We start from the raw sequence: 26,659 nt of genomic DNA, 5'->3' as shown, positions 1-26,659 counted from the left end.
GGGTAAATAAGGGAAAATTTTGTTTAATATTTAGTCCTTCTGAGATGGCTTGAATATTTGAATTTTGTTGTACGTCTATACTGGGTAGTCACAAGTCTTATAAACACTTTAGAGGAAAGATGGATTTCAGTCTGTATTTTTAAACATCATTTATTTTAAATCTGGTGCTGAAAAATAAGAAAAAAATTAAACTGCATTCTGCTGTTCTTCTTTAGAAGCATTCCTGCGTAAATACTGCTGTAATACTGTCATGCAAAGTGTATCCTTTCTTGTCGTATCCTTTTTGGGGCAGTGTTTTTTTGTTTTTTTCCTAGAAATGTTTGTCCTTCCCCCACCTGTTGATCCAGGTTAAGGAATACTTTTTTACACTTTATTCAAATGAAATATTTCTAAAATTATTTGTATAGACTGAACAGATCTTTTATGTGTTTTTAGATTTGTTGTTGAATTTTCTGTGCTGTCCTTTATATAATTTTTTGAGGGAAAGTTAGTGAATCAGGTCAACTTACTTAGAGAATGTGTTCATTTACTTTAACCCAGAATACAGTCTTGTTTCTTCTATTTGTATGTTTCCTAAACCTAATTCAATAACATATGCTTTCTGTTGTGTAATATATCTGGTTTAGGTATTTATAATGTGTTTAAAATTTGGGCAAAGGAAATGTTTTTCTTTTAAAAAGTACTTACATTGAAAATTAAGATGTCTGGATTACTATGTAAATTCTAGAGAGTAGCAGACCTCTCATCTGAAGTCTTAGTGAATCTCTTTTGACATAGATAGCAATAGAAGTATCTTTCTTCTTTCCCCTTTCTTTTTCTAAACAAGAGAAGAAAAGCGTAATAGAGGGGAGAACACATAATGCCCACTAAGGGTAGTGCATTAAGGAAAAACAGTCTTGGCAGGTATATAGGAATAGTGGTTTCCAGACTGGTTGATGACCGTAATCACCAAGAACAGTGGTTCTCAGTCTTGGCTGCACATTGCAGTGATCTGGAACTTAAATACTAATTTTAAAAGGGTGCAGTGGCTCATACCTGTAATCCCAGCACTTTGCAAGTCCGAGATGGGAGAATCACTTGAGCCCAGGAGTTTGAGACCATCCTGGGCAATGTAGGGAGACCCTGTCCCTACAAAAAATACAAAAATTAGCCAAGTGTGGTGGCTTGCACCTCTCGTCTCAGCTACTTGGGATGCTAAGGCAGGAGGATTACTTGAGTCCCAGAGGTTGAGGTTGCAGTGAACCATGATCACACCACTGCATTCTAGCCTGGGTGACAGAGTGAGACCCTCTCCCTCCTAAAAAAATCCTTAAGAAATATATTGATGCTTGGTTCCTTTGGTCAGAATTTTGATTTAAGGTGTTGGGAGTGTAGCACAGATGTTGGAATAAACCTCTCAAACTGATTTTAATATACAAACAAGGTCGAGAACCACCAAGGAAGAGTTTTTATGCATAAAGATTCCTGTACTCTACCCTAGAGCTAATACATCTGAATCTCTGGGAATGGAGTATAACAATCAGATTTGAAAAGGTTTCTTTAGTAATTTTAAGGACTGACCAGTTTAGACACTGCTTTGTTAGAGTAAAATGATTAGGTACCTAGTATCAACCTAGCCATCCAACCTTATATTAATAACTAGGAAAATAAAGCGTTGGAGCCTCTGTGTTTCTTTGTTGAAAAATCTGCTACTATTATTAGATCTGTGAAAACAATTGAAAATTCGGTTATTATCACCTTAAAAGTACAAAACCTATAGATATTGAAAATGTAATTATTTTTCTGTAGGCATAGTTAAAATGATTTTGTAAATGTTATAAATCAGTTTCTTTATAAACGGTTTATTTAGATAAATTTTGTTATACTGACATGATTCACTAATTTTCTAAATATAAATGGTTCAGCTCTTAGTTATTTTTAAACTAATGACCTGTGTTATACTTCCTATTTTTAATGGGCTTTTATGATGTTTTAGGTTTTTTTGAATCCCGTGTCCTTCAAGTGCTTTCTAACTTTGAGAGGAAGAAATTGACCACCTGGACTATGGAACTGTGCGTAACAGCTTTGAAAATGTATTTAAAAATTAAATCTATATGCCTTTAAATCAGTGAATTGGAAACATATTACATGTATTTTAATGATTTTCCTCAAATATAATAAATTGTTTCCTTTCCAATAAAATACTGTTTGTATTTTTTCTTTATCTGGTTTAACACATCTAGGAAAACATAATATTATAAAAAATATATATAATTTGTAATATAATTTTTTTATGATTACAAATACTGCCTTTTAAAAATTCTTACCTGGATACCAAAGCACTTTCACATTTTTTTTATTGTAATCTTGTTTTTTGTAATTATTTTATATTTGTCTGGCTTTGAGTTTTACTGGGCTTTTGGTTTTTTGGAAATGGGGATTTATCCCAATTTAGAGATTTGTATCCTTGCTGTAATACAGTCTTCCATTTTTGTTCCCCCAAATCTTTCATCTGTCAGAACGTCACTCAAAGGTGAAAATATTTCCCACATAAAATTATTCTGTTCCTTTAATGAAATGAGTTTCAGCTGTATATACGTAGGAAAACATTCTTTTTTGTCAACTTGACGTTGACAAACTTGGTGGATGTCAGGAGTAAGGGTATTCAAGAGAATTTTGAAGAAGAATTTAATATAGTGAGTATCGAAGACAACTCTTAAAGAGTCTTGCATTCAAGGGGTTGTGAGAAATGGGTTGTTAATGGAGGGCAATGTAGTATCAACAAGCTGTTTAAGATTGATGATATAGCAGGTTTGTATGCTAATCAGGCTGATTCAGTAGAGAGAAAAAACATAATGCCGGAAAGAGAGGGATATTGCTGAAGCCATAGACCTGGTATACAAATAGAAGGGTTCGTTTTAAAGATAGGCACACAAACAGCTCATTAGTAACAGTAGGATGAAGGGCAGATTATGGAGTTCTAGATGTTGGTAGTTCAGTAAATAGGAGCATGTCAAATTTTTGTTATATTTTCTCAGAGAAATAGGAAACAAGGTCATAAAGAGGGAGGAAGTCATGAAGGATTAAGGAAGGAAAAGGAGATGTAAAATGGGTCTCCAGGAATGTAGGAAAGTAAACATACTCTTAGGCAATCTGTGGTTTATTTAAGTGGTATCAGTCAATGTGGTTTTGTGTTTTTCTCCAATTGAGTTCAGCATAGGTGCTATCACTGAAAAAGTACAGAATTCAATTTAACTAAAGTTGAGATTTCCCTAGGTGAATAAGACAGTGATGAGATGTTGTTACATTTAAGAGAAAGATAATAAAAGAGGGATATGGAAAGTAATCTGGGTTAAGGAGTGAAGTGAGAAAATAAAGAAGGTTGAGACTGGAAAATGGTATCATCAATTGTAGATTGCAGTGTGGTTGAAGATGCATTGGAGTTCTTGAGGTACAAACTAGATATTTGGGAGATTTAAATAAGAGTGGGGTGGCTGAAATTGAAATTAGAGTATAATAATATATAATAGTACTAAGTATAGTATAATAGTACTAAGTATAGTATACTGAGTATAGTATAATAGTACTAAGTATATAGTACTTAGTGATTATAAGTTTTAGGATGTGAGGATGGGAGTAGCATAGAGGCAAGTTGATGGAAGGAGATGAATTCAAGAAATTGGGAACCTAGGAGATTGAAAGCATTATCTAAATGAATTTTGAAATCTCAACAAGAACTGTGCTGAGTGCTTTTTGTAATTATTTTATCTTTACTACCCTGTGAGAAGACAGCACTTCCTTTTGTGAGTAATGGAAAGCTCTTTAATGTGTCAACTGTAAGATACTTTATTACATTTAATTATCTTTAGTAATGCATGCTAACAAATAATGACCTCAGTAGGATTATTCAGTAGATATGTGAGCTAACCCCCTGTGTCAGACACCTAAGAGGTACAACTGATGATTTTCAAGAAGAATAGAGTTCTCATCCCAAGTACTTAAGCTGCAAAATGTCCCACCCTATATTTTCTGAAAACAAACGGTATATAGAGCGTCCACATAAAAGCTAATAGGAAATCTTAAACCGCATGCGCGCGCGCGCGCGCGTGCACACACACACACACACACACACACACACACACACACACAAAACATTGAATAAGCATCAGGAAATATATACCCTGTACCCAACATGCACAAGGTCTAAGCAATGAAGAAAAAGCCAGGATATCAAGTAAGACTGGAACATCTATGACTAATATATAAAGACTTGAGGTGGTTGTATCTATTTAAAAGGTTATCAATTAGAAATTAAGAAAGAGGCCAGGTGCAGTGGCTCACGGCTGTAATCCCAGCACTTTGGGAGGCCAACGCAGGTGGATCAACGTGAGGTCAGGATTTTGAGACCAGCTTGGCCAACACGATGAGACCTCGTCTCTACTAAAAATACAAAAAAAATTGCTGGGCATGGTGGCTCATGCCTGTGGTCCCAGCTACTCGGGAAGCTGAGGCAGGAGAATCATTTGAACCCGAAGGTGGAGGTTGCAGTGAGCCGAGATTGGGCCACTGCACTCCAGCTTCAGTGATGGAGTTAGATTTAAAAAAAAAAAAAAGTATTTTACATGAGAAATTTTAATTTTTTGTAAATTATAAAATAGCACTTAATATGGTATTTGTATACTGTGATATTTGAATATCCAAAATTTAAGAAGATGTGAGCAGTTTTATGAAACTTTTCAAAGCTTAGAAAAAGGTAACTACATAAAATTCCATTACATGTTATTTATGGGAACATTAGATGAAGTAAGTCACAAAAACATGCATAGAAATGATCATACAAACTTGGAAGAAATTGAATGTCTTGCTATCGAAGGAAAGGATGGAGGTGTAAGAGATTGAGGTTGAATGTGAGAAGCTCTATATATTGTATTTTTCTTTAAAAATATGTATTTAAACTCGCATTTCTTATTTTTCAAATGTTCACTCCAATGAAAATTCTTTTATTTTTCCTGTTACAGTTTTTATTTCTGATCTCATATATGCAATATACTATTGTTCATAAATATTAGTGATCCGCCCTGCAAATGAAATACTCCCATCCTGTTGAATTTGGGAATGTCCATGTGATTTGTTTTGGCTGTGAAATGTGAGCAGAAAGATTGTTTTACTTTGGGGAGTTCCCGATTGCTAAAGCATGTGTCAAAATGAAGTTTTTGTGACATTACAAAGGGACTAATAAGAGTGCCTTTGTTGATCCTAGTTGAACATGAGAAACTTGGTTATTGTAAGCCACTGAAAAATTTTAGTTTCTTTCATTACTGCAGAATAACCTATTCTGTCCTGATTGATACAGCCACAACATTTCCTTAAGCTCTTTGATTTTCATATTTCCATTAGGATGTAGAAAGTCAAGAGAAGAATAAATCATAGGATCAGAGAATATTAACAGTGAAAGAGACTATTGGAATGAATTTGTTCAATGGTCCAGACTTTGGGTTCTAAATAATCAGTAATATTTCAAAAAAAAGTATTAAAAGATATTTCAATATAAAACATGATGACATTTAACTTTGTAAACAACAACAACAAAAACCTACCATTGCTGGGCATAATTAGTCATGCTTGTAATCCCAACAACTTGGGAGGCTGAGGAGGGAGGACCACTTAAGCTCAGGAGTTTGAGGCTGCAGTGAACCGTGATTGCATCTCTGCACTCCAGCCTGGGTGACATAGGGAGACCCCAACTGAAAAAAAAAAAAAAAAAAGCTGTCATTAATACATTTTTCCTCTGTCTCTCTTCCCATCCTCCTTACCACTTAGTCTTAAATCTAATCTTATTAAACAAGATCTAAGGATAAGACAAGAGAAAGGATGGTTGCATCTATACTGAACATGTATTGAGTTTTTTCGTCATTATTTTCTAAACAACATAATATAACAAGTTTTGACATGGCATTTACGTTGCATTAGTTATTATAAGTAATCTGAGATGATGTAAAAGTTATATGCAAATACTACATTGTATATAAAAGACTCGAGCAGTTGTTGCTTTAAGTATCCATGGTGGGTCCTGGAACCAATTCCTCATGGATATGGAGGGACGAGGAACCACTGTAGTTAAACAAATAATCACTTTAAAACTTAAAACCTTTTGCATGGTGAATACAGTCGTGCACCGCATATATGATGGTGGTCCAGTTAAGTTTATTTTGCCATATTTTTATCGGAAGTTTCCTATGTTTAAATATATTTAGGTACACAAGTACACTGTGTTACAGTTGCCTATAGTATTCAGTACAATAACATGCCTTACAGGTTTGTAGCCTAGGAGGAATAGGCTATGCCATCTACGTTTATGGAAGTCCATTCTATGACATTTGCACAGTGGCTTAATTACCTAAGGGCTTTCTCTTCAGGACATACTCCTGTCATTAAGCAATGCATGACTGTAGTTGGACAAAAAATAATAATACAGGCATACCTTTGGCACTGTCCTAATTCATACCAGCATTCATGATTACTTAGATTTACACTGGGAAGCCTTCAAAAAGCAGTGATATATTAGGAAAATATATTTGCAATACATGACAAACGATAATAACATAAGAACTGGAAACATTCAATAAGAAAAATAATAAAAGCAAAAGAAGATGGAAAAAGGAAGCAAATTTCAAGAGAAAACTCAAAAGGCCAAAAAATGTGAAATGATGTTCAGTCTTGCTAGTAATTGGGAAAAGCACAAATCATTTTTAATCTATTAGGCAAAAATCAGAGCGATAATATTTTTGGTGGGAGTGTGACAAAAGGTACTATAGTATATTGATACTAGAGAGTAAAAACTGACAGGTTTGTAAGGGCAATTTTGCATAATATGAAAATATAAAAATGTGCTTCAAGTTTCACTACGTTTAGTCTACAGAATTACCTATGTGTAAACATGTATACAGATGTTCATTATAACACTTCTTATAACAACAAAATATTTGGAAATGTTCATATTAACAAGTGCATACTATATGATCTTAGTCCAATTAGAATATTCTTTTTTATTTCAATCCTTTAAAAGACTCAACTTCTGACTGTATATAGACAATTAAAAAAATAATGTGTTCTCCGTATGTGCATTTGGTCAGGTTAATTAAAACTTGTTGAAATCTGCCTGCTCTTAATAAGGTTGTTAAAACTCTCTCATAATTGTAGATTTCTCTATTATTGTACTGTCAATATTTTTGCTTTAGTAATTTTAAACATGTTATAAGGTGAGTAAACATATATTTGTTGAATTTCTAGTCAGAGAGTCAAACATTTTTAATTATAAATGTACAACCATTTTATTGTGGTATTAATTTTGCCTTAGATCTTTGTCCAATACTAATAAAGCCTCACTGTCTTTCCTTTGGTTAGAATTTACATCATTTATTTGGTTCTAGCTTTACCTTTGCCTTTTTTCTATCTGTTTTTTAAAAATCTGTCTAAAAATGCATTTAGCAGAAACATTTAATCAATTTACATTGAATTTTTTTTACCCTATACCACAGGAATTAGGCACACTTTCTGTTTTGTTAATGATTAGCACTGATTATACCCATGCATATTCTCACAGTCCAAAGTTAATGCCTATGTCCATTGCCAAAGACAATAATGTGACCTTAGAATACTTGAACACTGTTTTATTCCAGTTTGCAGTCGTTTTTATTTTTGAAATTACTTCTGTATTTTTAATCCTCCAAGATATTATTTTTGCAGAATTTTTACTACTGTTAATCTTTTAAAAATTAATCAGATTAAGCAGAACTCAGATTTTAAAATATTTTCATATAATATTTTATTTGATTTTTCTAACAATCCAATGAAAGGGAATATAAGACTGATTAGTAGGTAAGAGCTCACTGTGGAGTTAGGCTTCTTGGCTTTGAAATTCAGTCCCAACATGTACTACAATTTGACCATTAATAAATCCCATTATTTAATTTTTTAGTGTTTCTTTCTCATTTTAAAAATGAGGATAATCATATTTCTATCATGTAGGGTATGCGTGTGTGATAAGTAAAAGTGATAATGCATAGAAATGGCACATAGTAACTATATGTTGTTAGTGGTTATTTTATTTTTATATTTATCAACAATATCTTCATTTTCTAATTGAGGACCTAGTATGAAATCCATAGACTTTAATTTTTTTCTAAGGTTCATACAGAAAAAAAATGTACATGGTGAAGCATCTAGTAGATGGCGATGCATGGAGTTAAATTTTTTTGTGTTTGTTTTGAGACGGAGTCTCATTCTTGTTGCCCAGGCTGGAGTGCAGTGGCGCAGTCTCGGCTCACTGCAACCTCCACCTCCTGGGTTCAAGCAATTCTCCTGCCTCTGCCTCCTAAGTAGTTGGGATTACAGGTGCCAGATACCATGCCCAGCTAATTTTTGTACTTTTAGTATGTTGGCCAGGCTGGTCTCAAAGAGTTAAATTTTTGATTTAGTGACACTGCTTACATTCTAGTCTCATTTAACTAATTTAACCCAGCCCTATGCCAATCGGGTCTTTAAGGTTATTTTATTTTATATGGTTATTTTATTTTTAAGGTTATTTTATTAAGATTATTTTATTCCCTATATGTTTATTTTCTATATATTCCCTATATATTGTTATAAATATAAATGGTTCAGGGAAAAGAAATAGTAGAGATTGCGAGAGGATATTGTAGAAAAAGGAAGGAAGACAGAAAGCAGACGAGATATATAGTGTAGTAAGAAGAGGTGGCAGGGCAGCAAACTGAGCAGAGGAGAGAAGACAGTGGTTTGCTTAGGAAACAGGAGTGTGGTGATCAACCTGTTGTAATACTGGAGTTCAGAGAAGATTCCTTGTACAAATCTGATTTGGAGAATTGGAGTAGGACTCTAGGGCCACATATTGAAAGTAAGAGGTTATAGAAAATCTATAAGATTCTAAATTCAGCAATTTTTTTTCCAACTGAAGAAAAAGCAAAACCAGAACTGTGAGATTTTTATTTTATGATTGTAAAACACTCAACTGTGGGTTTGGGAGATTGCTGATTGAAAGAAGTTAATGTGGTAAGTTGTTTTAATGTTTTTTGAGTATTATGTAAGTCCTCCTCCAACTTTTTGTCTTGAAATAAGTGGTTTCTGTCACATGATTTGATATAGAGTTTCACAATCTATTTTCAGTTTGTTGACAAATCATGTTTCAGTGCTGTGCAGTACAAAATGTACTATTTATATTGAAAATGTGTCTTAGCCTTGGCTCAAAAGGTTTCTCTGATTTCAGAGATCTGTTAGGCAAACTTGATTATCTGTGCTTTCTTTTCTCTAACCTTTACATTGCAACTTATCCTGAGTTCAGGTTTATTTTCTTTCTTATTTTATTTTCAAAAGAAAAACAGAAAACTGTTGGGGGAAGGGCTGGTGGTTGAAGGTTTACTATTTTGAGAAAATTGTACCTAATTTATTGCAAAACTCAGAGGAATTAAGACTTTATTTTTTAGTAAGAGAAACAACTAACTTGATCAAGTTCATAAATGTGACATTAAAGTATTTCAGTTGTAATTTTTAATCACACTTAAATTACTTCCAAAGATATTTATAAGGCATCTAGGCTAAGAACTACGAATGACATTAATAGATAACTTGTCTTTTTTTTTTTGTCAATGTTAATTCATTTGCATGTTAAAAAACTATATCTGGTACAAATGTGAGGCTACTTTGGATAGGGGGAAAGAACTTGTAAATAACTGATAGTTATATAAGTAGAAAGGGAGCTCTAGAAAGACAAGTTATTTGGAAGTTGCTACTTTCTGCTTAACAATAGAGCTCTTTCATTTTATTTAAGTCAAGGCTTTGGTGTGATTTAAGTAGGCTTTGAGCTAAATGATTAAATTTATGGTACTTGATGTGTCAAGAGGGATACTGAGTTTACACTAGAGCCGTTTCCCTATAATGCCATTTATATTATGGATGTCAAATAAAATAAATACCTCATATATGATATTGATTGAAAAAATACTTTTGAGACCCTCAGAAACTGGCTAATTTTGAGTTAATTCTTGATACTGGATATATTTTATTTTTTATATGAGCCCAGATGAGAAGAGAGAATATGTTTTGACACTCCAAATATAAATCTTTAGTGACTATTGCTTTGTCGTCAGGATATTATCAAATGTCCTATTTCATATTCTTAGGGAATTCCCAAGATATGTCATTTGGCACATTATAGTAACCGTTAGAGCTTTAGAGTAAAGGGAAGTTTTCTCTTTGTAGAGCATTCTAGGAAGTACAAAATATGGGCAGTAATGCCATATATTACTAATAACTGAATAGCTTCTCTAAGGATAACTCTTTTAGAATAGCTATTTCAGAAAGTAGATATAACAACTATTTTAAATCCTTATTTTTGTGTTTTTGATGCCAAAGATGCTAAGAATTGTTTGTGCAGATTTTTATTTCAGAAGACATAAATATACTTTAATTGTTTTAATGCTTCTCCTATGGGGTATATAGCTCTTCAGATTGCTTGTTTGAGGTGAAAATTAAGATCAAATGAGAAAATATATGATAATGCCTGACTCTTAGTAGAAGCTTATTATATGTGTGTCTAACTCTACCTTTCATGCAGTGCTAAATTCCCTAAATTATGTCTGCAAATTATCCCTTTTTTTTACCAACATTCCAAATGCATTGTGAAAAATGCTGATTTGCTATTACAAGAACAGAGTTCATTGATCTGGCATTGTTGAAAAGTATATTTCAAAACTACCATGGATCTGCCAGAAATCCTAAGCGAATAAGCAAGAAGAATAGTGTGAGGGAAGGAAGGAAAAAATTGCAGGTAGAAAATATTGGTGATTCTTTTTCATCTCTGTCCATTCCTTTACTGGAAATGAAAATACTTCTGAGAAGTAGAAAGTATTAGAAATTAAGAAGGGTAGAATGGGAAGACAGAATGGCCAAGTGTTAGTAGAGCGAAGGCGGAAAGACAGTATGAGTTGATAGGATTTTTAATAGGACCAGGTAAAAATATCAATACAAAAATAACATTATCAACCATATTGAGCTTTTACCATATCCATACATTGGGATAACAGCTTTATTTGCATTATTCATTTAATCACAATAACTCTATGAGGTAAATATTACTTTTTCTAGTTAATAGATACATTTAGAGAAGTTATTTTCCAGCATCACACAGGTTATAAATGGAAAAGTCAGGATTTATAGTTTGTCTTAACTCCTAATAATTACGTTTTCACATTTGGAACCTTGAGTCAAGCATGAAGTTCAAATGGTGCCCCTCTTCTCTGTCAACTCTTTACACCATCAGCCCTGTATCACTATCTAGTCAGTCTTCTATTTAAATTCTGATACTCACCCGTATCCAGTTAGTCTGTTGTACTCCCTGCAAATTTTCCTTCCCTATTTGTTTTTAAAAATCATCTCGGGTAATAAAACTCCCTTTGCTACTTTGAAGGCACCTCTTTATTCTCTCCTTCCTACTCCCTGTACCCCATCATTTATAAAGCTTGGTGACTTCATCCAATATCTTTTTTGGTATTTTGTCAGCCCTCAAGGGTACAACTCTCCAGGCCTGATAATTCAGCCAGTGTACACTGCCCTCTGTATAGTAGTTGCTTAGGGATAGCATCTGTTCTGTTCAGTGTCTGTGTTAAATCAGTTAAGTATTTTTTGTTCCATTTCTTAGACTGTCATTGCTTTGTTGAAAACTCCCAATTCTCTGCTTCTTTCTTCATATCTTTTTTAAATTGTTTTTATATACCCATTTGTTTTAAAAGTGGTACCTCTAATTCAATATGTCCCCATATTCATCGGTTTCTCTAAACCAAATCTGCCTTTAGATTGCACTATCAGTCATAAAGACATTGCCATTCTAATATTCACCCAAAGTTTAAATCACAGAGTCCCCATTTGACTCTTTATATTCTCTATTCTCTTATATCTGATTAACCACCATTTTCTGTACAGTCTCCACCAAGTCTGTTATATCTCCCCTCTCTGTTTTACATAAACATTTCCCCTCTATTCCAGGGGTATATGTTCCAAGACCCCCAGCAGGTGCCTGAAACCACAGATAGTACCAAGCCTTTTGCAGTCATCTCTCCAGTATCTGTGGGGGATTGGTTCCAGGACCTCCCATGGATACCAAAATCTACAGATGCTCAAGTGCCTTATATAAAATAGCATAGTATTTGCATATAACCAATGCACAGTAGAGATGTAATATCTACTGTAATATAAATGCTATGCAGATAGTTACATTGTTTAGGGAATAATGACAGAAAAGTCTATATGTTCAGTACAGATGCAACTATCCTTCTTTAAAAATATGTTCTTCCACAGTTGGTTGAATCTGGCGATGTGGAACCCATGGATATGGAGGGCTGACTATATACACCATGTTTTTTCCTGGCACATCACTCAACTACTATTAGCTGGCAAGTCAACTCACATTGTTGGAATGACTAGGGACAACTAGACTTCAAGTGATCTTTCATCCCAGGTAGGCTCACAACACAGTGTATGATCTCAGAGTTCCAAGAGATCAAACTCCCTTCTGCAAACCCCAGTCAAACTTTGCTTGTGTCTTGTTTGCTGATATCCCATAGGATAAAACAAATATCAAGCTAATTCCATAGTCTTTGTAGAGAGAGACTTTATATAGGTATGGATACTGGGAAGTGTCATTCATTGGATGCCCTTTAATATAACAATCTATCACACTTCCCTAATTTTCATTCTTACTGCTGTAATCCTAATTCAGATTTCTGTCACTGCTCTGCTTACTAATGTTCCTATCTCTTTGTTTTCTGGTCCATCTGATATAATTAAAAGTTTTTATTATTACTTTCCTGTTTAAAACAACCAAAAACCCTTCTGAGGTAAGTACTTTTTTCTTCTCCCTGATTTTGAGTGTCCCCAATATACCTTTCCAAATTTAACTGTCATGTCTCCCTCACACTTGACTTGTTTCTAAAACACTGTATTGACTTCTTGCCATTTTCCTTGCTCTTCTACATGTTTTTCTTACTTAAAAGCAATTTTACCTATCTCTTTTCATTGATGTCAAACCCATTCTTCAAGTCAATTTTATCTCCCCTTATTCCCATCTGTCAGAAAGAACTTTTCCTACCAATTAAATCCTGAAGCACTTAATCGTAACCCTCTTAAAACTATGTTCATATCTTTCACTTTATTGTTTGTTTTTGTGTATGGACATATCCCTTCTCTAACTGAACATGACTTCTAGAACAGCTCTATCTAATACAAATAGAATGTAAATCATATATGTAATTTAATGTATTTTACTAACTGCATTAAAAGAAACCAAAAGACACTAGGGAAATTAATATTAATGGTAAATTCTGTTTAGCCTAATGTATCACAGTATGTTATTTCAACCTGTAAACATCATAAAAATATTTTTTTTACTTTTTATTTTCACACTATCTGAGTGTGTTTTACACTTATTACTCATCTCTGTTGAAACCACATACATTTCAACTGGTTAGTAGCCAATTGTTTCTAGTGGCTACCATATTAGACATCACAACTCTAGAATTCTAGGAGAAACATTAGTGTAGTACAGAGAATGTTGACTTGCAATCAGACTTATTATCAAATCCTGTCTTTGTCACTTACCATATGAGCCTGGACAATTTACCCAGTCTGTCTGGGCCTTAGTTCCAACATGTGTACAACACTTTTGCTAGGATTAGAGTCAAGTTTATTGCACAATTTCTAATATAGAGTTCATTCATTTTTAGAAAATCAATGAGGACATAACCCATGTTATGCCAATGTTTTGCACAATACCTGGAACCTAGAGTTTTCATGTTATAGCCATTTATTGAGCACATAAGACAATGTCAATCATTTTACTAGGATTTGGAAATACTAGATATGAAGTCTAACTTCAAGAAGCTTGGTCCAGAATGACAGACAAGTAAATTATTAATTATAATATACTTACAAAAGAAGTCAAATATAGCTTAATGTCATATAAATTAAAAAGCTTTCATACAACAGAGGAGCTAACTATGCTTGAGAATATGAGGGTAAGCTTCATAAAGTTGTGGTTTCAACTTAATGTGGAAGGAAAAGTAGTTGCTTCCACACTAAGTTGGATGTGGAAGGGGATGATATGGGAAAAAAAACCACTAGGAAAGTCATGAAGGTATGACATTTCATATAAAATATGAGGAACTTCTAGTTTTGCAATGAAGAGAGTTCACAGGATTGGCTGGGGGGAAGGACCAAAGGGCAGCATCAGGATCGACAGTGGAATAGTTAAGATCCACAGCTCTCCTGATACCCTTCGTCAAAGCTGGTACTTCCTCATTTTGTCTCATGTTAAAAAATGGTATCATCCCCAAATACCTATATCTTTAATATTTTTCCTCATCCTTCAGCTCTAATCTATTCATAAATCTACTGCCTGTTTACCTCTGAAATATACCTTGTCTATGCCCTAGTCCAAGCCACTCACCTCTTTCCTGGACCACTGTAAAAGTCTTCTAACATCTACCCCTTTCCACTCTTATCCTCCTATAATCTGGTTTCTTCCCAGAAGCAAGGGTGATTTTCTTTTAAAGTTTATTAGTCTTTCAGTTCCCCATGTCACAGCCTTAACAGCTCTCTCTTTCTTCATGTTCTACAAGGTTCTACATGATCTGCCCTACCTCTCTGATCTCATCTCATTTTATCCCACCCTTTATCACATGTGCTCTAGCCACACTGATTTCTTTTTAATGTGTCTTATGTACTAGCTTTTTCCTTTCTTGGGACATTACTCTTGCTCTTTCCTCTATCTGTTGCTCTTTCTCTGATCTCTAAATGACTGGACACTTCTAATCCTTCAAATCACATCATAAAGTCACTCTTTTAAGGGATGTCTTCCCTTACCATCCAGTCTATAATACCCTGATGGAAAAGTCACTTTCTATTTTATGATTTTATACTAGTTCTTATTGCTATCTGAAATTATTTTTATCATCACTGTTAGTACTGTTGCTATTACTGTTATTTACTAATATATTTTCTTTTCTTTCCACTAGAATGTAAGTTCTCTGAGAACAGAAACCTGTCTTTTTCATCATTGTCTCCTGAACATCACCTACAGTGCTTAGCAAAAAGCAGACACACACTTAACACTTGTTGAATGGATGGATGAAGTTTTTCCTACCTGTACTATTACTCTCTTTCATAGCATTTCACTTACATTACATTAAGAAGGAAAAATTACACAAATTTATTTATTTAGCATTTTGTCAGGTACAAGAAATATTTGCCTACAGGGAGAAAACCACCACCACCACCAATCCTACTACTATATGCACTATATTAAGCACATGAGTTGATCAAGGGGAAAAAAGTTAGTTTCTCCAATTCATGGGCTTTGAGATTTTAAACGTTTTCTTAAATCAATAATGGAGAAATTTAAACAACCAAAACTTTGAATTAAGGATGGGAAACAGGGCTGATTTTAAAAATGGAAATATCACATAATATGTCTGTTTGAAATGGAAACATGACAAAAATTTGAAAATAGTTAAATATTTTGAGAATTCAGTTGGCTTCAATTGTTATTTTCTATTAGTGACGGATATCACAAACAAAAGACAGTCCTTATTTATTTGTTATTAGGATTTATATATATACACACATATACACACATATAAAGACTATATAGACTATATATATATATACTGCATTATATATATATGGAATATATATATATGTTTGTGTATATATATATGTTTGTATGTATGTGTGTGTATATATATATGTTTGTTCTCATGCTGCTGTAAAGAAGTGTCCAAGACTGAGTAATATATAAAGGAAAAAGATTCAATCCACTCACAGTTCCACATGACTGAGGAAGCCTCAGGAAATGTACAATCATGGTGGAAGGGGAAGCAAACCCATCCTTCTTCACTTGATGGCAGGAAGGAGAAATTCTGAGCAAAAGGGGGAAAAGCCCCTTTTGCAACCATGAGGTCTTGGGAGAACTCACTCACTATCATGAAAACATCTGTATGGGATTACCGCCCCCATGATTCAATTTCAGTTACCTCCTACCAGGTCCCTCTCATAACACATGGGGGTTATGGGAACTACATTCAAGATGAGATTTGGGTGGGGACACAGCCAAACCATACATATATACATATATACACACACGCACACACACACATAGTCTATATATACATACACACACACACACACACAAGGACTGTGTAGATATGTGTGTGTTTGTGTATATATATATATATAAATACAGTCCTTATGTGTTTAAATATATATTTACTGTCCTTATTTATGTGGGTTTGTGTGTGTGTGTGTGTGTGTGTGTGTGTGTGTGTGTGTGTGTACACACTGCCAGAGGTTTGAAAAGATTAAGATTTTATCAGTAAGAAAAAACCAGTCACCTCTGCCAGCCCATGCACCATGTTGTCCTGCCGCTCCGCTGTCCCATTCCTCCACCAGTCGCAATGGAAGAAGAGATTGCCGCACTGGTGATTGACAATGGCTCCAGCATGTGCAAAGCTGGCTTTGCTGGGGACGACAACCCCCAGCCATGTTTCCTTCCATCATCAGTGCCCCCGGCACCAGGGCATGATGGTGGGCATGGGCCAGAGGGACTCCTATGTGGGCTACATGGCTGAGAGCAAGCACAGCATCCTGACCCTGAAGTACCCCCATTAAGCATGGTATCATGACCAACTGGGATGACATAGAGAAGATCTGGCATCACACCTTCTACAAGGGACTGCACATGGCCTTGGAGGAGCACCTGGTGCTGCTGACCGAGGACCCCCTGAACCTCAAGGCCAACAGAGAGAAGATGACTCAGATCATGTTTGATACCTTCAACACCCTGGCCATGTACGTGGCCATCCAGGCTATGCTGTCCCTCTACACCTGTGGTTGCACACTGGCATTGTCATGGGCTCTGGAGATGGGGTCACCCACATGGTGCCCATCTATAAGGGCTACGCCCTCCCTGACACCATTCTGCATCTGGACCTGGCTGGCCAGGACCTGACCAACTACCTCATGAAGATCCTTACCAAGGTTGGCTATAGCTTCAGCACCACTGCCGAGTGGGAGATCAGACACTACGTCAAGGAGAAACTGTGCTATGTTGCCCTGGACTTTGAGCAGTAGATGGCCACTGCCACATCCTCCTCCTCCCTGGAGAAGAGATATGAGCTGCCTGATGGCCATGTCATCACCATCGGCAATGAGGTTGCGGTGTCCCGAGGCGCTGTTCCAGCCTTCCTTCCTGGACATGGAATCTTGCAGCATCCACCCAGACCATCTTCAACTCCATCATGAAGTGTGACGTGGACATCCGCAAAGACCTGTAGGCCAACACGGTGCTATCTGGTGGCAACATGTACCCAGGCATCACCGACAGGATGCAGAAGGAGATCACCACCCTGGCACCTAGCACCATGAAGATCAAGATGATCGCACCCCCAGAGCACAAGTACTTGCTGTGGATCAGCGGCTCCATCCTGGCCTCACTGTCAGCCTTCCAGCAGATGTGGATTAGCAAGCAATGGTACAATGACTCGGCCCCCTCCATCGTCCACCGCAAATGCTTCTAAATGGACTGCGAGCAGATGGCTAGCAATTGTTTCATGGGTTAATTCAGAAGTAAAAATTTGCCCCTGGCAAATGCATACACCTCATGCTAGCCTCACCAAACTGGAATAAGCCTTAGAAAATAAGTTGTCTTTGAAGCTTGTATCTGATATCAGCACTGGATTGTAGAACTTGTTACTGATTTTGACATTGTATTCAAGTTAACTGTTCCCCTTGGTATCTGTACATATCTTTGATTTCAGTCTTTAGTACATGTGGCTTGGTCACTTCATGGCTAAAAACATACTTGTGGAAGACAAGTCTGGCTTGGTGAGTCTGCATGGCCAGCAGTCTCTGATCTGTGCAGGGTATTAATGTGTCAGGACTGAGTGTTCTGGGATTTGTCTACAGGCTGGTAAGGGCTCCTTAACCAGTTGTTTCTGTCCTGTCGGTCTGTCAGGGTTGGAAAGTCCAAGCCATAGGACCCAGTTTCCTTTCTTAGCTTCTGTTGTCTGCCAGAACACCATGGGCTGTTACTTGCCTTGAGTTGGAAGCGGTTTGCATTTATACCTATAAATGTATTCATCCTTTTAATTTATGTAAAGTTTTTTTGTATGCAATTCTCGATCTTTAAAGAGATGACAACAAATTTTGGTTTTCTACTGTTACGTGAGAACATTAGGCCCCAGCAATATATCATTGTGTATGGAAAAATAAAAGTGCTGCCAGAACCAAAAAAACATTAATTTCTAAAAGGTCATTTAGATGATTTCCATGAGAGACTTTTTAATGTTCTTCACATGTTAGGATTATTATTGATAATCCTTTTCAGATTATTAGTAAACAGTTTGCCCTCAAGTATTTATTCATGCTAATATTTACTTTGTAAAATGTGCTTCTTACAGGAATATAAATAGTTTCTGGAAAGGACACTGACAACTTCAAAGCAAAATGAAGTTCTTTCTGTTGCTTTTCACCATTGGGTTCTGCCGGGCTCAGTATTCCCCAAATACACAACAAGGACGGACATCTATTGTTCATCTGTTTGAATGGCGATGGGTTGATATTGCTCTTGAATGTGAGCGATATTTAGCTCCGAAGGGATTTGGAGGGGTTCAGGTGGGTATGATTCATAGTATCAATTGCAGAATTCACTGTGCTTGTAGTAAATAGTATTCTGATCTTATCCGTGAAGCTTAGGCAACATTTTACTTCACAGGTAAGTATTCTAAGTAAGAGTTTTCTGAGGAAAAAACAATGTAGTATTCTTGGCAACTTTATATTTTGTTTCTGAGATAATCTTTCTTCAACAAGAGCCCTCCAATGTGCTGTTAATATTTTCAAGAGATAGCTGCATATACCAAGATTCAAGAATTTTTTTATATTATTGATTAGTTTCTAGAACATTCAATGATGTAGAGTAAGAATTTGGTAGTTATGAAGACTGTTTAATTTGTAGGTCTCTCCACCAAATGAAAATGTTGCAATTCACAACCCTTTCAGACCTTGGTGGGAAAGATACCAACCAGTTAGCTATAAATTATGCACAAGATCTGGAAATGAAGATGAATTTAGAAACATGGTGACTAGATGTAACAATGTTGGGGTAAGTGAATTCTAGTTTCCTTTAAAAATAACAGATAGGAAAATGATTTGTGTCTCTTCTTTCTTGCTCCTTTTCAGCAGAAAGTTTTCCATATTTTATTTTTTTAATTTTACTTCATACTTTAAAACTCAAAATTAACCGTTGCCTTATGTTCAGCTTTTGTAAATATTTGTGTATGTGCTCTCTATCTACTAAAGAAACAAGTTTAAAGCAGAATTTACTTCTAAAGCAAAACATCAAATTTTAACTTTTATACCTATCTATATTTCCTGGAAAGACTTTTCTGGTTAGGAGTTATAATTCCAGTTACAATATTTGCTATCATTTTTAGGTGACTTGTATCTCCATCCATAATTCCTGGGTTTTTCGTGGTGACTAGCTAGCTTCTCTATTTAATGAGGAGCATAATTTGAGACTAATAGCTCCCTTATTTGTCTTCAAAAGCTTAGTAGAGAGTACAGGCTTTCTCCTGGTGACCGACTGTAATTTCCAAAACAGTAACCTTTCCAGTCTCATCTGAGTTTTGTCTCCCCGAAATGGGCTTTTTGCATTTCCTCCTATTTATGGTAGTTTCTGGTTCTCTCAATTTACCATTACTATAAATATTTGACCAAGTGTCTAGAAGGCATGTAGGTGTTTAGTTCACATTACTTCTTCACAGTTGATTTTTGATCTTGTAGGAAAATAGTTATAAGATATCATGAAATATTTTGGAGTTTTATTAACATACTATAAACTTGAATCAATAATGCTTTAAATTTCTACCTCTCTGTAAGTCACACTGAAGTAGAAACTTTGCTTTCTAGGTTCGTATTTATGTGGATGCTGTAATTAATCATATGTGTGGTAATGCTGTGAGTGCAGGAACAAGCAGTACCTGTGGAAGTTACTTCAACCCTGGAAGTAGGGACTTTCCAGCAGTCCCATATTCTGGATGGGATTTTAATGATGGTAAATGTAAAACTGGAAGTGGAGATATCGAGAACTACAATGATGCTACTCAGGTAAATTTTTTTATGAGAGTCATCTGAATAAGGGGTGATATATGCCTTTTGTTGTAGACATGTAGCTAATTGAACTTCATTTTAAATACGAATTTAGATCTCTTAGGGACACAGGTTAAAAGGTTTGACTACTTTAAGAAACTCAAATCCATATTTAAAAACTTTTAAATATTGATTTAAGATTTTTAATCAATACACATTTGCCCACTTTTAAAAAGCTCCCAACCAATTAAAAAGCTCATCGACTTTATTTCCTAAATTCTCTATTTTCTATTAGAAAATATTTCCAAGATACATCTATAGTAGAATGTGAGCATCCCCAGCGCCCAATGCAAGGAAGTCACTATAGAATATCTCTTGAGGAATCATGGAGTAAATGAATAATCAAATGGATTCTCAGGTGAAAAATGAGGTTTTATGAATCAATCATAACATTTTTACCTCAACAGGTCAGAGATTGTCGTCTGGTTGGTCTTCTTGATCTTGCACTGGAGAAAGATTATGTGCGTTCCAAGATTGCCAAATATATGAATCATCTCATTGACATTGGTGTTGCAGGGTTCAGACTTGATGCTTCCAAGCACATGTGGCCTGGAGACATAAAGGCAATTTTGGACAAACTGCATAATCTAAACAGTAACTGGTTCCCTGCAGGAAGTAAACCTTTCATTTACCAGGAGGTACATCAATACATATATGCATATAAAATATCATCTTATTCATTAGAAAATAATGGCAGATTTAATTAAAAATGCAATTTCTATAGGATAAGGACTGAGTCATTTATATAAAATGGTGTTCTTTAACCTCCTCTTCACATACAGCATATCTAATTCTTTATCACAACATGTTTATGGAGGTACACAGAATGTAGGATACTGATAATAGTTATGTCTTAATTTTCTTTGGAAAATGAAATGAGTTAATATTTATCAAGAAATGTCAGTCAGATAGCAAATGTTGTATTAGTGTGAGCTGTTATTGATGTACGAGACTAAAAATTAGGTAAGTATTCTCACAGGACAACAGGTAACTTTGACATTATGTTTCTTTCAATATTGTAGTGTATTCTTTATCAAAAAAAGAATATAAGAATATTACCTGTTGAGATAATAAGAATAAGAAAACCATTTTGAGCATTATCATATAACAAATAGGACCAGGCGTGGTGGCTCGTGCATGTAATCTCAGCACTGTGGGAGGCCACGGCATGAGGAATGCTTGAGGCCGGGAGTTTGGGACCATCCTGGACAATATAGCAAGACCGTGTCTCTAAAAAACAAAACAAAACAAGAGAAAAACAAATAACAAATAGCTTAAAGCTATCTTTTATATAATATTAACTTATTGGTTAAAATGCTTTAAAGTCCTTATGCAAAATGTTACTTTTTCCTAATTTTCTACTAGGTAATTGATCTGGGTGGTGAGCCAATTAAAAGCAGTGACTACTTTGGAAATGGCCGGGTGACAGAATTCAAGTATGGTGCAAAACTTGGCACAGTTATTCGCAAGTGGAATGGAGAGAAGATGTCTTACTTAAAGTAAATAAATACAACTTTTCCCCTGAAGTATTTCATAGATTTATTAGTCATAGTACCCCAGTGTGAGTTATCTTCTGGAGCATTCTTATTCAGACAACTATCAAGGAGTCAATTGTTAATGATAAGTATTCTAGTGCCCTAAACTCTAATCAATCATCTTTTGTATTTAGAGTGTCTATCACAAGTGAGTATGCCTAGGAACGCTAAACATATCCTAGGAGTTTCCGTGTAAGTACAAGATGAATATACTGGATTTGACTGATGTTTGCATATAATCTTTTAAAGCCAGGTTATTATTAAAATGATCCTATCATTTATAAAGTATGTACAAAGTTTCCATACTGTAGAATTTACATATATTATATGAATTAAAAATATAAAAATATTTATATTATAACAATACAGTATTGAAGCCTTATTTTAACCTAGTTTGACATTCCGTAAAATGTGATATGGATATTGATCTTTCTGGAGTGCCTCTAAATGATAATGTGCTGAAACCTCTGAAAGGACCTTTTTTAATAACAAAAATCTTATATTTGTAATATGAATATAAATATTCCATACTTGTATATACGAATATAGACTACATATGTAGATTACACACGTGTGTGTATATGGTGTGTGTGTGTATATATATTTGAGTGTGTGTTTGTGTGTGTGTATGTGTATATATATATATCTTACAGAATAACCATTTAATTAGAGAAAGAATTTAATCTTCAGATGCCATGCCATGCAGAAAGAGATGCACAGTTAAGTTACTCGCAAACTATTGTGAAATGATACATCAACACATATCTTATTTTTCAAACATAGGAACTGGGGAGAAGGTTGGGGTTTCATGCCTTCTGACAGAGCACTTGTCTTTGTGGATAACCATGACAATCAACGAGGACATGGGGCTGGAGGAGCCTCTATTCTTACCTTCTGGGATGCTAGGTAGAAAACCAAGTTCTCTATTTTTTTAACACGTCTTTTAATGATGGTAATGATATTCTGATATTCTATGATAATATAATTATGTAACTTTCAGGCTGTATAAAATGGCAGTTGGATTTATGCTTGCTCATCCTTATGGATTTACACGAGTAATGTCAAGCTACCGTTGGCCAAGACAGTTTCAAAATGGAAACGTAAGTTTTGAAATTGTTCAAACTATCCTTTTCTCAAGAAACAGAAGGCAATCTTGTTCTAACTTAATATGACAACTATTAATTATATATTTATTCAACAAATAGTTGATTAGAAACCTGATATAGGGCTGCAATTTTAGTAATGCAGGTTATATGAAAGGAGTAAAATATATATTTTCCATTGACAAAGAGTATGCAAGCCTTTTCAGACATATGATAAACATCCCCCTAGCCCGCAGGAAAAAAAAAAAACACTTAAAAATAAGAGCTAGGCACAGGGATTAAAATATATACTTCGAATAAGTACCTACCTCAGGGTTAATAGGAAGATTATACATGCCAACACTTTTAGAGAACTTAAAACATCATCTGCCCACAGTAAGAACAATATAAATGTTCGTTAAATATTTTTAAAAAGTTATATGGAATACAAAAAAATGATTCAGTTGAGCTGAGTTAAATAGGGAAAAGTATCTAATAAGAGGAAGGAAATTATATGTACTAAAGAATGGAAATTTAGAGAGTATTCCAAGAAAGGTAAGAATGAGAAAAATATTTGGGAGTATGGTAAAGACATTTATCTGATGAGTAGTTTCAAAAAGGAACAGAGAAATAAGAGTGTACAGATATTTGGAAAGCTAGTAGAAGGTTTTCTTTAAACTAAAGGGTTCAGAAACAGCATCAGAGACTTCAGATCTAAAGCAGAAATTCCTCCTTCCTCTGAGTCACACAGATATCTAGCTAGCTTTTTTTAGATTCCTTTCAGTTTGAGAAGTATGTTACTTTGTATAGCAACTGATTCTATTGTTAAACAGCTTTAATATTTAGGTGTACTTTTATATTGAGCCAACTTATCATAATTTCTACTAATTGGTCTTATTTCTGATGTTAAGGGTCACAGAGTATTTTTATTTTTTCTATCACTATAACTTTTCCACTTTCCAGGACTGCTGCATGCTAAAAACTCTTAGTTTTGTTCACTTTTCACCATATGACATGATTCTAAGGTCAACACTGAAAAACTTCCTAAGGTTACTCTGGTTTTTTTAATTAAGATTTTTTAAAGTACCAATCAGAAAAACATAATATTAAAACTGGTGTCAATTTATAAAAAATGTTCAGATGTATTGTTTTGTACAATTGTCTAAACAGAAGCATGATGGACTCTAATATTTATTGAGCACATGTCACGTTCAAGGCATTTTCACATATATTACTTAATTTTTATAGCAAAAAAACAATATTCCCATTTTACAAATGAGGAAACTGAGACACAGAGAAATTATGTATGTTGATTAAATTTTCTTAGCTACTGTTAATAGAGCCTATGTTTTAATTCTGCTGTTTCTGGTACTAAAGCCCTTCCCATTTGAATGACATTGCATGGCTTACAGTGATGTTATGACCTGAGGAGTTCAAGACCTATCTGGGCAAGCTAGCAAGACCTCGTCTTTACTGAAAATGTTTTAAAAATTAGCTGGGTGCGGTGGTGCACACCAACAGTCTTAGCTCTTTGGGAGGCTGAGATGGGAGGATCGCTTGAGCCTGGGAGATCAAGGCTGCAGTGAGCTACGATCATGCCACTGTACTCCAGCCTGGGTGACGGAGCAAAGAAGCCTTTGCAGTTCCTTGGAATGAAAAGGAGAGAATAAAAATTTGTTACCTTTGTTTGAAATATGGCAAAAGAGAACCAGAGGATAGAGAGATGATGAAGACCCAGTAAAGGGCTATAAACATTAATGAAGGCATTGGATTCTAGATGAAGTCGCTGAATGCAGAGACACAAGTAACAGGATAGGTTGGGTTTGGTTTAAAGGAGAAGGAAGAGGTAAATATATATATGTTAAAATTTGGCTTTTCCCCCCCTAATTAAGGATGTTAATGATTGGGTTGGGCCACCAAATAATAATGGAGTAATTAAAGAAGTTACTATTAATCCAGACACTACTTGTGGCAATGACTGGGTCTGTGAACATCGATGGCGCCAAATAAGGTGAGAATATGTATTTAGACATGTCCTCTAATAGTAAACTTTCCATTGCATTTTATTTAAAACAGTTGAAGTTTAAGAATATCAACGTTTTATATGGCATTGTGTTTTTAGGAACATGGTTAATTTCCGCAATGTAGTGGATGGCCAGCCTTTTACAAACCGGTATGATAATGGGAGCAACCAAGTGGCTTTTGGGAGAGGAAACAGAGGATTTATTGTTTTCAACAATGATGACTGGTAAGTACATATCAATTAAAAATAATATTTTGTACCTATATGCTCTTGGTTTATTCCTTTTTTTCTGTTCATTGACATTTATCATATCTGAAAAATCATGTAGTCAGTGGAGCAAGAAGACAATAGACATCAAAATTGGGCAGAAGTAAAAAGATGATGGCTGTTACTCCTTCATTCTCCTGTTTTATTAAGGGCTTTCTGTTGTAAGCAGAGTCCTTTCTGTGCACCCTTGCAATATCTTATGCATATATTGAATGCACATACATATGCTCACCTACACATGCCACAAAATACACAAAGTAGTTAATATGAGGATTGTGAAATCATTAAAAGAACATGTCTTATATTCCTGTTTTTTTAATCATGGAAAAATGCTGCCTCAGTACTAATATATCTTTATTTCTAACTCTTTTTCTCAATGACTGCTCTACGTAGTTTTTTGGTATACTTTCTTCACTTCTCTGTCTCCTTGTGACAAATAATATTTTTAAAGCATATGCATAAATAATATGTATCTTGTGGTTAATGATTTGCTTCAGGAGATTTGAGTTTTAGTTCTGAAACTTCTCATTATTGGCCTTTCATCTGTGATTCTTATATCCTTTACTGAAGTATAAATGATTCCCTAACCTATAGCTCAGAAGACCTCCTTGCAAACTGTTGAATTGTCTCTGTCCAAAGCCAACTGATATTCATACTTAGCTCATTCTAGTATAAATTATATTTCACTGATGAAAAATAAATAAATACATAAATACATAAATCTAGTTGATCTCTTTCCTGCCAAAAAAGCCCATGTCTAGTTCTTTAATTTCTTTCTTTTGTGGATGAAAATACCAAAATAAATTTTTGTGAGAAAGCTTTATATTTCAAACTATCACTTCTTCATAGAAATGCTAGATTGTTTCTATGTATGCCCCAAATTCTTTTTTACCTTATGGGGAATAAAGGAGATTAAAAAAATAAAACCCTTTAAATTTTTAAAAGTAATTTGTATTAAGTTCAGTTGAGAACAAATTTGATTTTAACAAGCTAGTACTTTTATCGAAGTGTGACCATTCCTGCCAATCTTCAGTGATATTCTTCAACTTTGTTTTTTTGGTAATATTTTCACTACGGACCAGGGAACTGCTACATTTTCTGTAAGGTTACTTTTGGTCCTAGAAAGCTATTTACAACTACTAGGGAGGCATATGGGTTTTCTTCTTAATGAGACTTCACTGCTTAGGTTTCTACAACATAAAGTTATGCTGTTTATTTGTGTTAGCCTGTATTCTTGATTTTCAGTGTATTGAAGTTAAATCTGAAATTTTATTTTACAGGACATTTTCTTTAACTTTGCAAACTGGTCTTCCTGCTGGCACATACTGTGATGTCATTTCTGGAGATAAAATTAATGGCAATTGCACAGGCATTAAAATCTACGTTTCTGACGATGGCAAAGCTCATTTTTCTATTAGTAACTCTGCTGAAGATCCATTTATTGCAATTCATGCTGAATCTAAATTATAAAATTTAAAATTAAATGCATATCCTCAAAACAA

The 26,659-nt window shown here is 34.7% G+C and overlaps 2 protein-coding genes and 1 pseudogene across 20 annotated transcripts in view; all 3 read left to right on the top strand.

Moving 5' to 3' along the window:
• The window catches only part of RNPC3 (RNA binding region (RNP1, RRM) containing 3), a 46,121-nt gene extending 27,783 nt beyond the window's left edge, over window positions 1-18,338 (top strand). For 8 of the 17 annotated variants that reach the window (XM_055115440.2, XM_055115432.2, XM_063599561.1 and 5 more), the window contains one exon: window positions 1,976-2,181. The gene's annotated coding sequence lies outside the window, so the exon portion shown is untranslated. Of the gene's footprint in view, window positions 1-215; window positions 2,182-12,348; window positions 12,509-15,062 lie in introns of those variants that run through there. The other 9 variants (XM_034932227.3, XM_055115426.2, XM_034932222.3 and 6 more) reach the window with 2 other exon arrangements.
• LOC100983088 (alpha-amylase 2B) lies at window positions 1,914-26,659 on the top strand. Of its 3 annotated transcripts, none has more exons than XM_008972042.6 (11): window positions 1,914-2,051; window positions 18,504-18,717; window positions 19,058-19,204; window positions 20,011-20,208; window positions 20,658-20,888; window positions 21,616-21,749; window positions 22,569-22,691; window positions 22,786-22,885; window positions 24,760-24,878; window positions 24,990-25,115; window positions 26,438-26,659. In XM_008972042.6, the coding sequence occupies exons 2-11, from the start codon at window positions 18,550-18,552 to the stop codon at window positions 26,625-26,627; spliced, it is 1,536 nt and encodes a 511-aa protein (XP_008970290.4). In that variant the 5' UTR covers window positions 1,914-2,051; window positions 18,504-18,549; the 3' UTR covers window positions 26,628-26,659. The 3 variants fall into 3 exon arrangements, with proteins under 3 accessions (XP_008970290.4, XP_003818736.4, XP_024782202.4); XM_003818688.5 differs by lacking the exon at window positions 1,914-2,051 and adding an exon at window positions 12,373-12,508; XM_024926434.4 differs by lacking the exon at window positions 1,914-2,051 and adding an exon at window positions 17,796-17,928.
• On the top strand, window positions 16,449-18,338 carry LOC100984112 (actin, cytoplasmic 2-like; annotated as a pseudogene).

Source organism: Pan paniscus, chromosome 1 (genome assembly GCF_029289425.2).
Source record: "Pan paniscus chromosome 1, NHGRI_mPanPan1-v2.0_pri, whole genome shotgun sequence".
In the NCBI taxonomy this organism is placed as follows: Eukaryota; Metazoa; Chordata; class Mammalia; order Primates; family Hominidae; genus Pan; species Pan paniscus.
The sequence above is the reverse complement of the archived record's forward strand: the minus strand, read 5'-3'. Positions and strand labels throughout refer to the sequence as shown.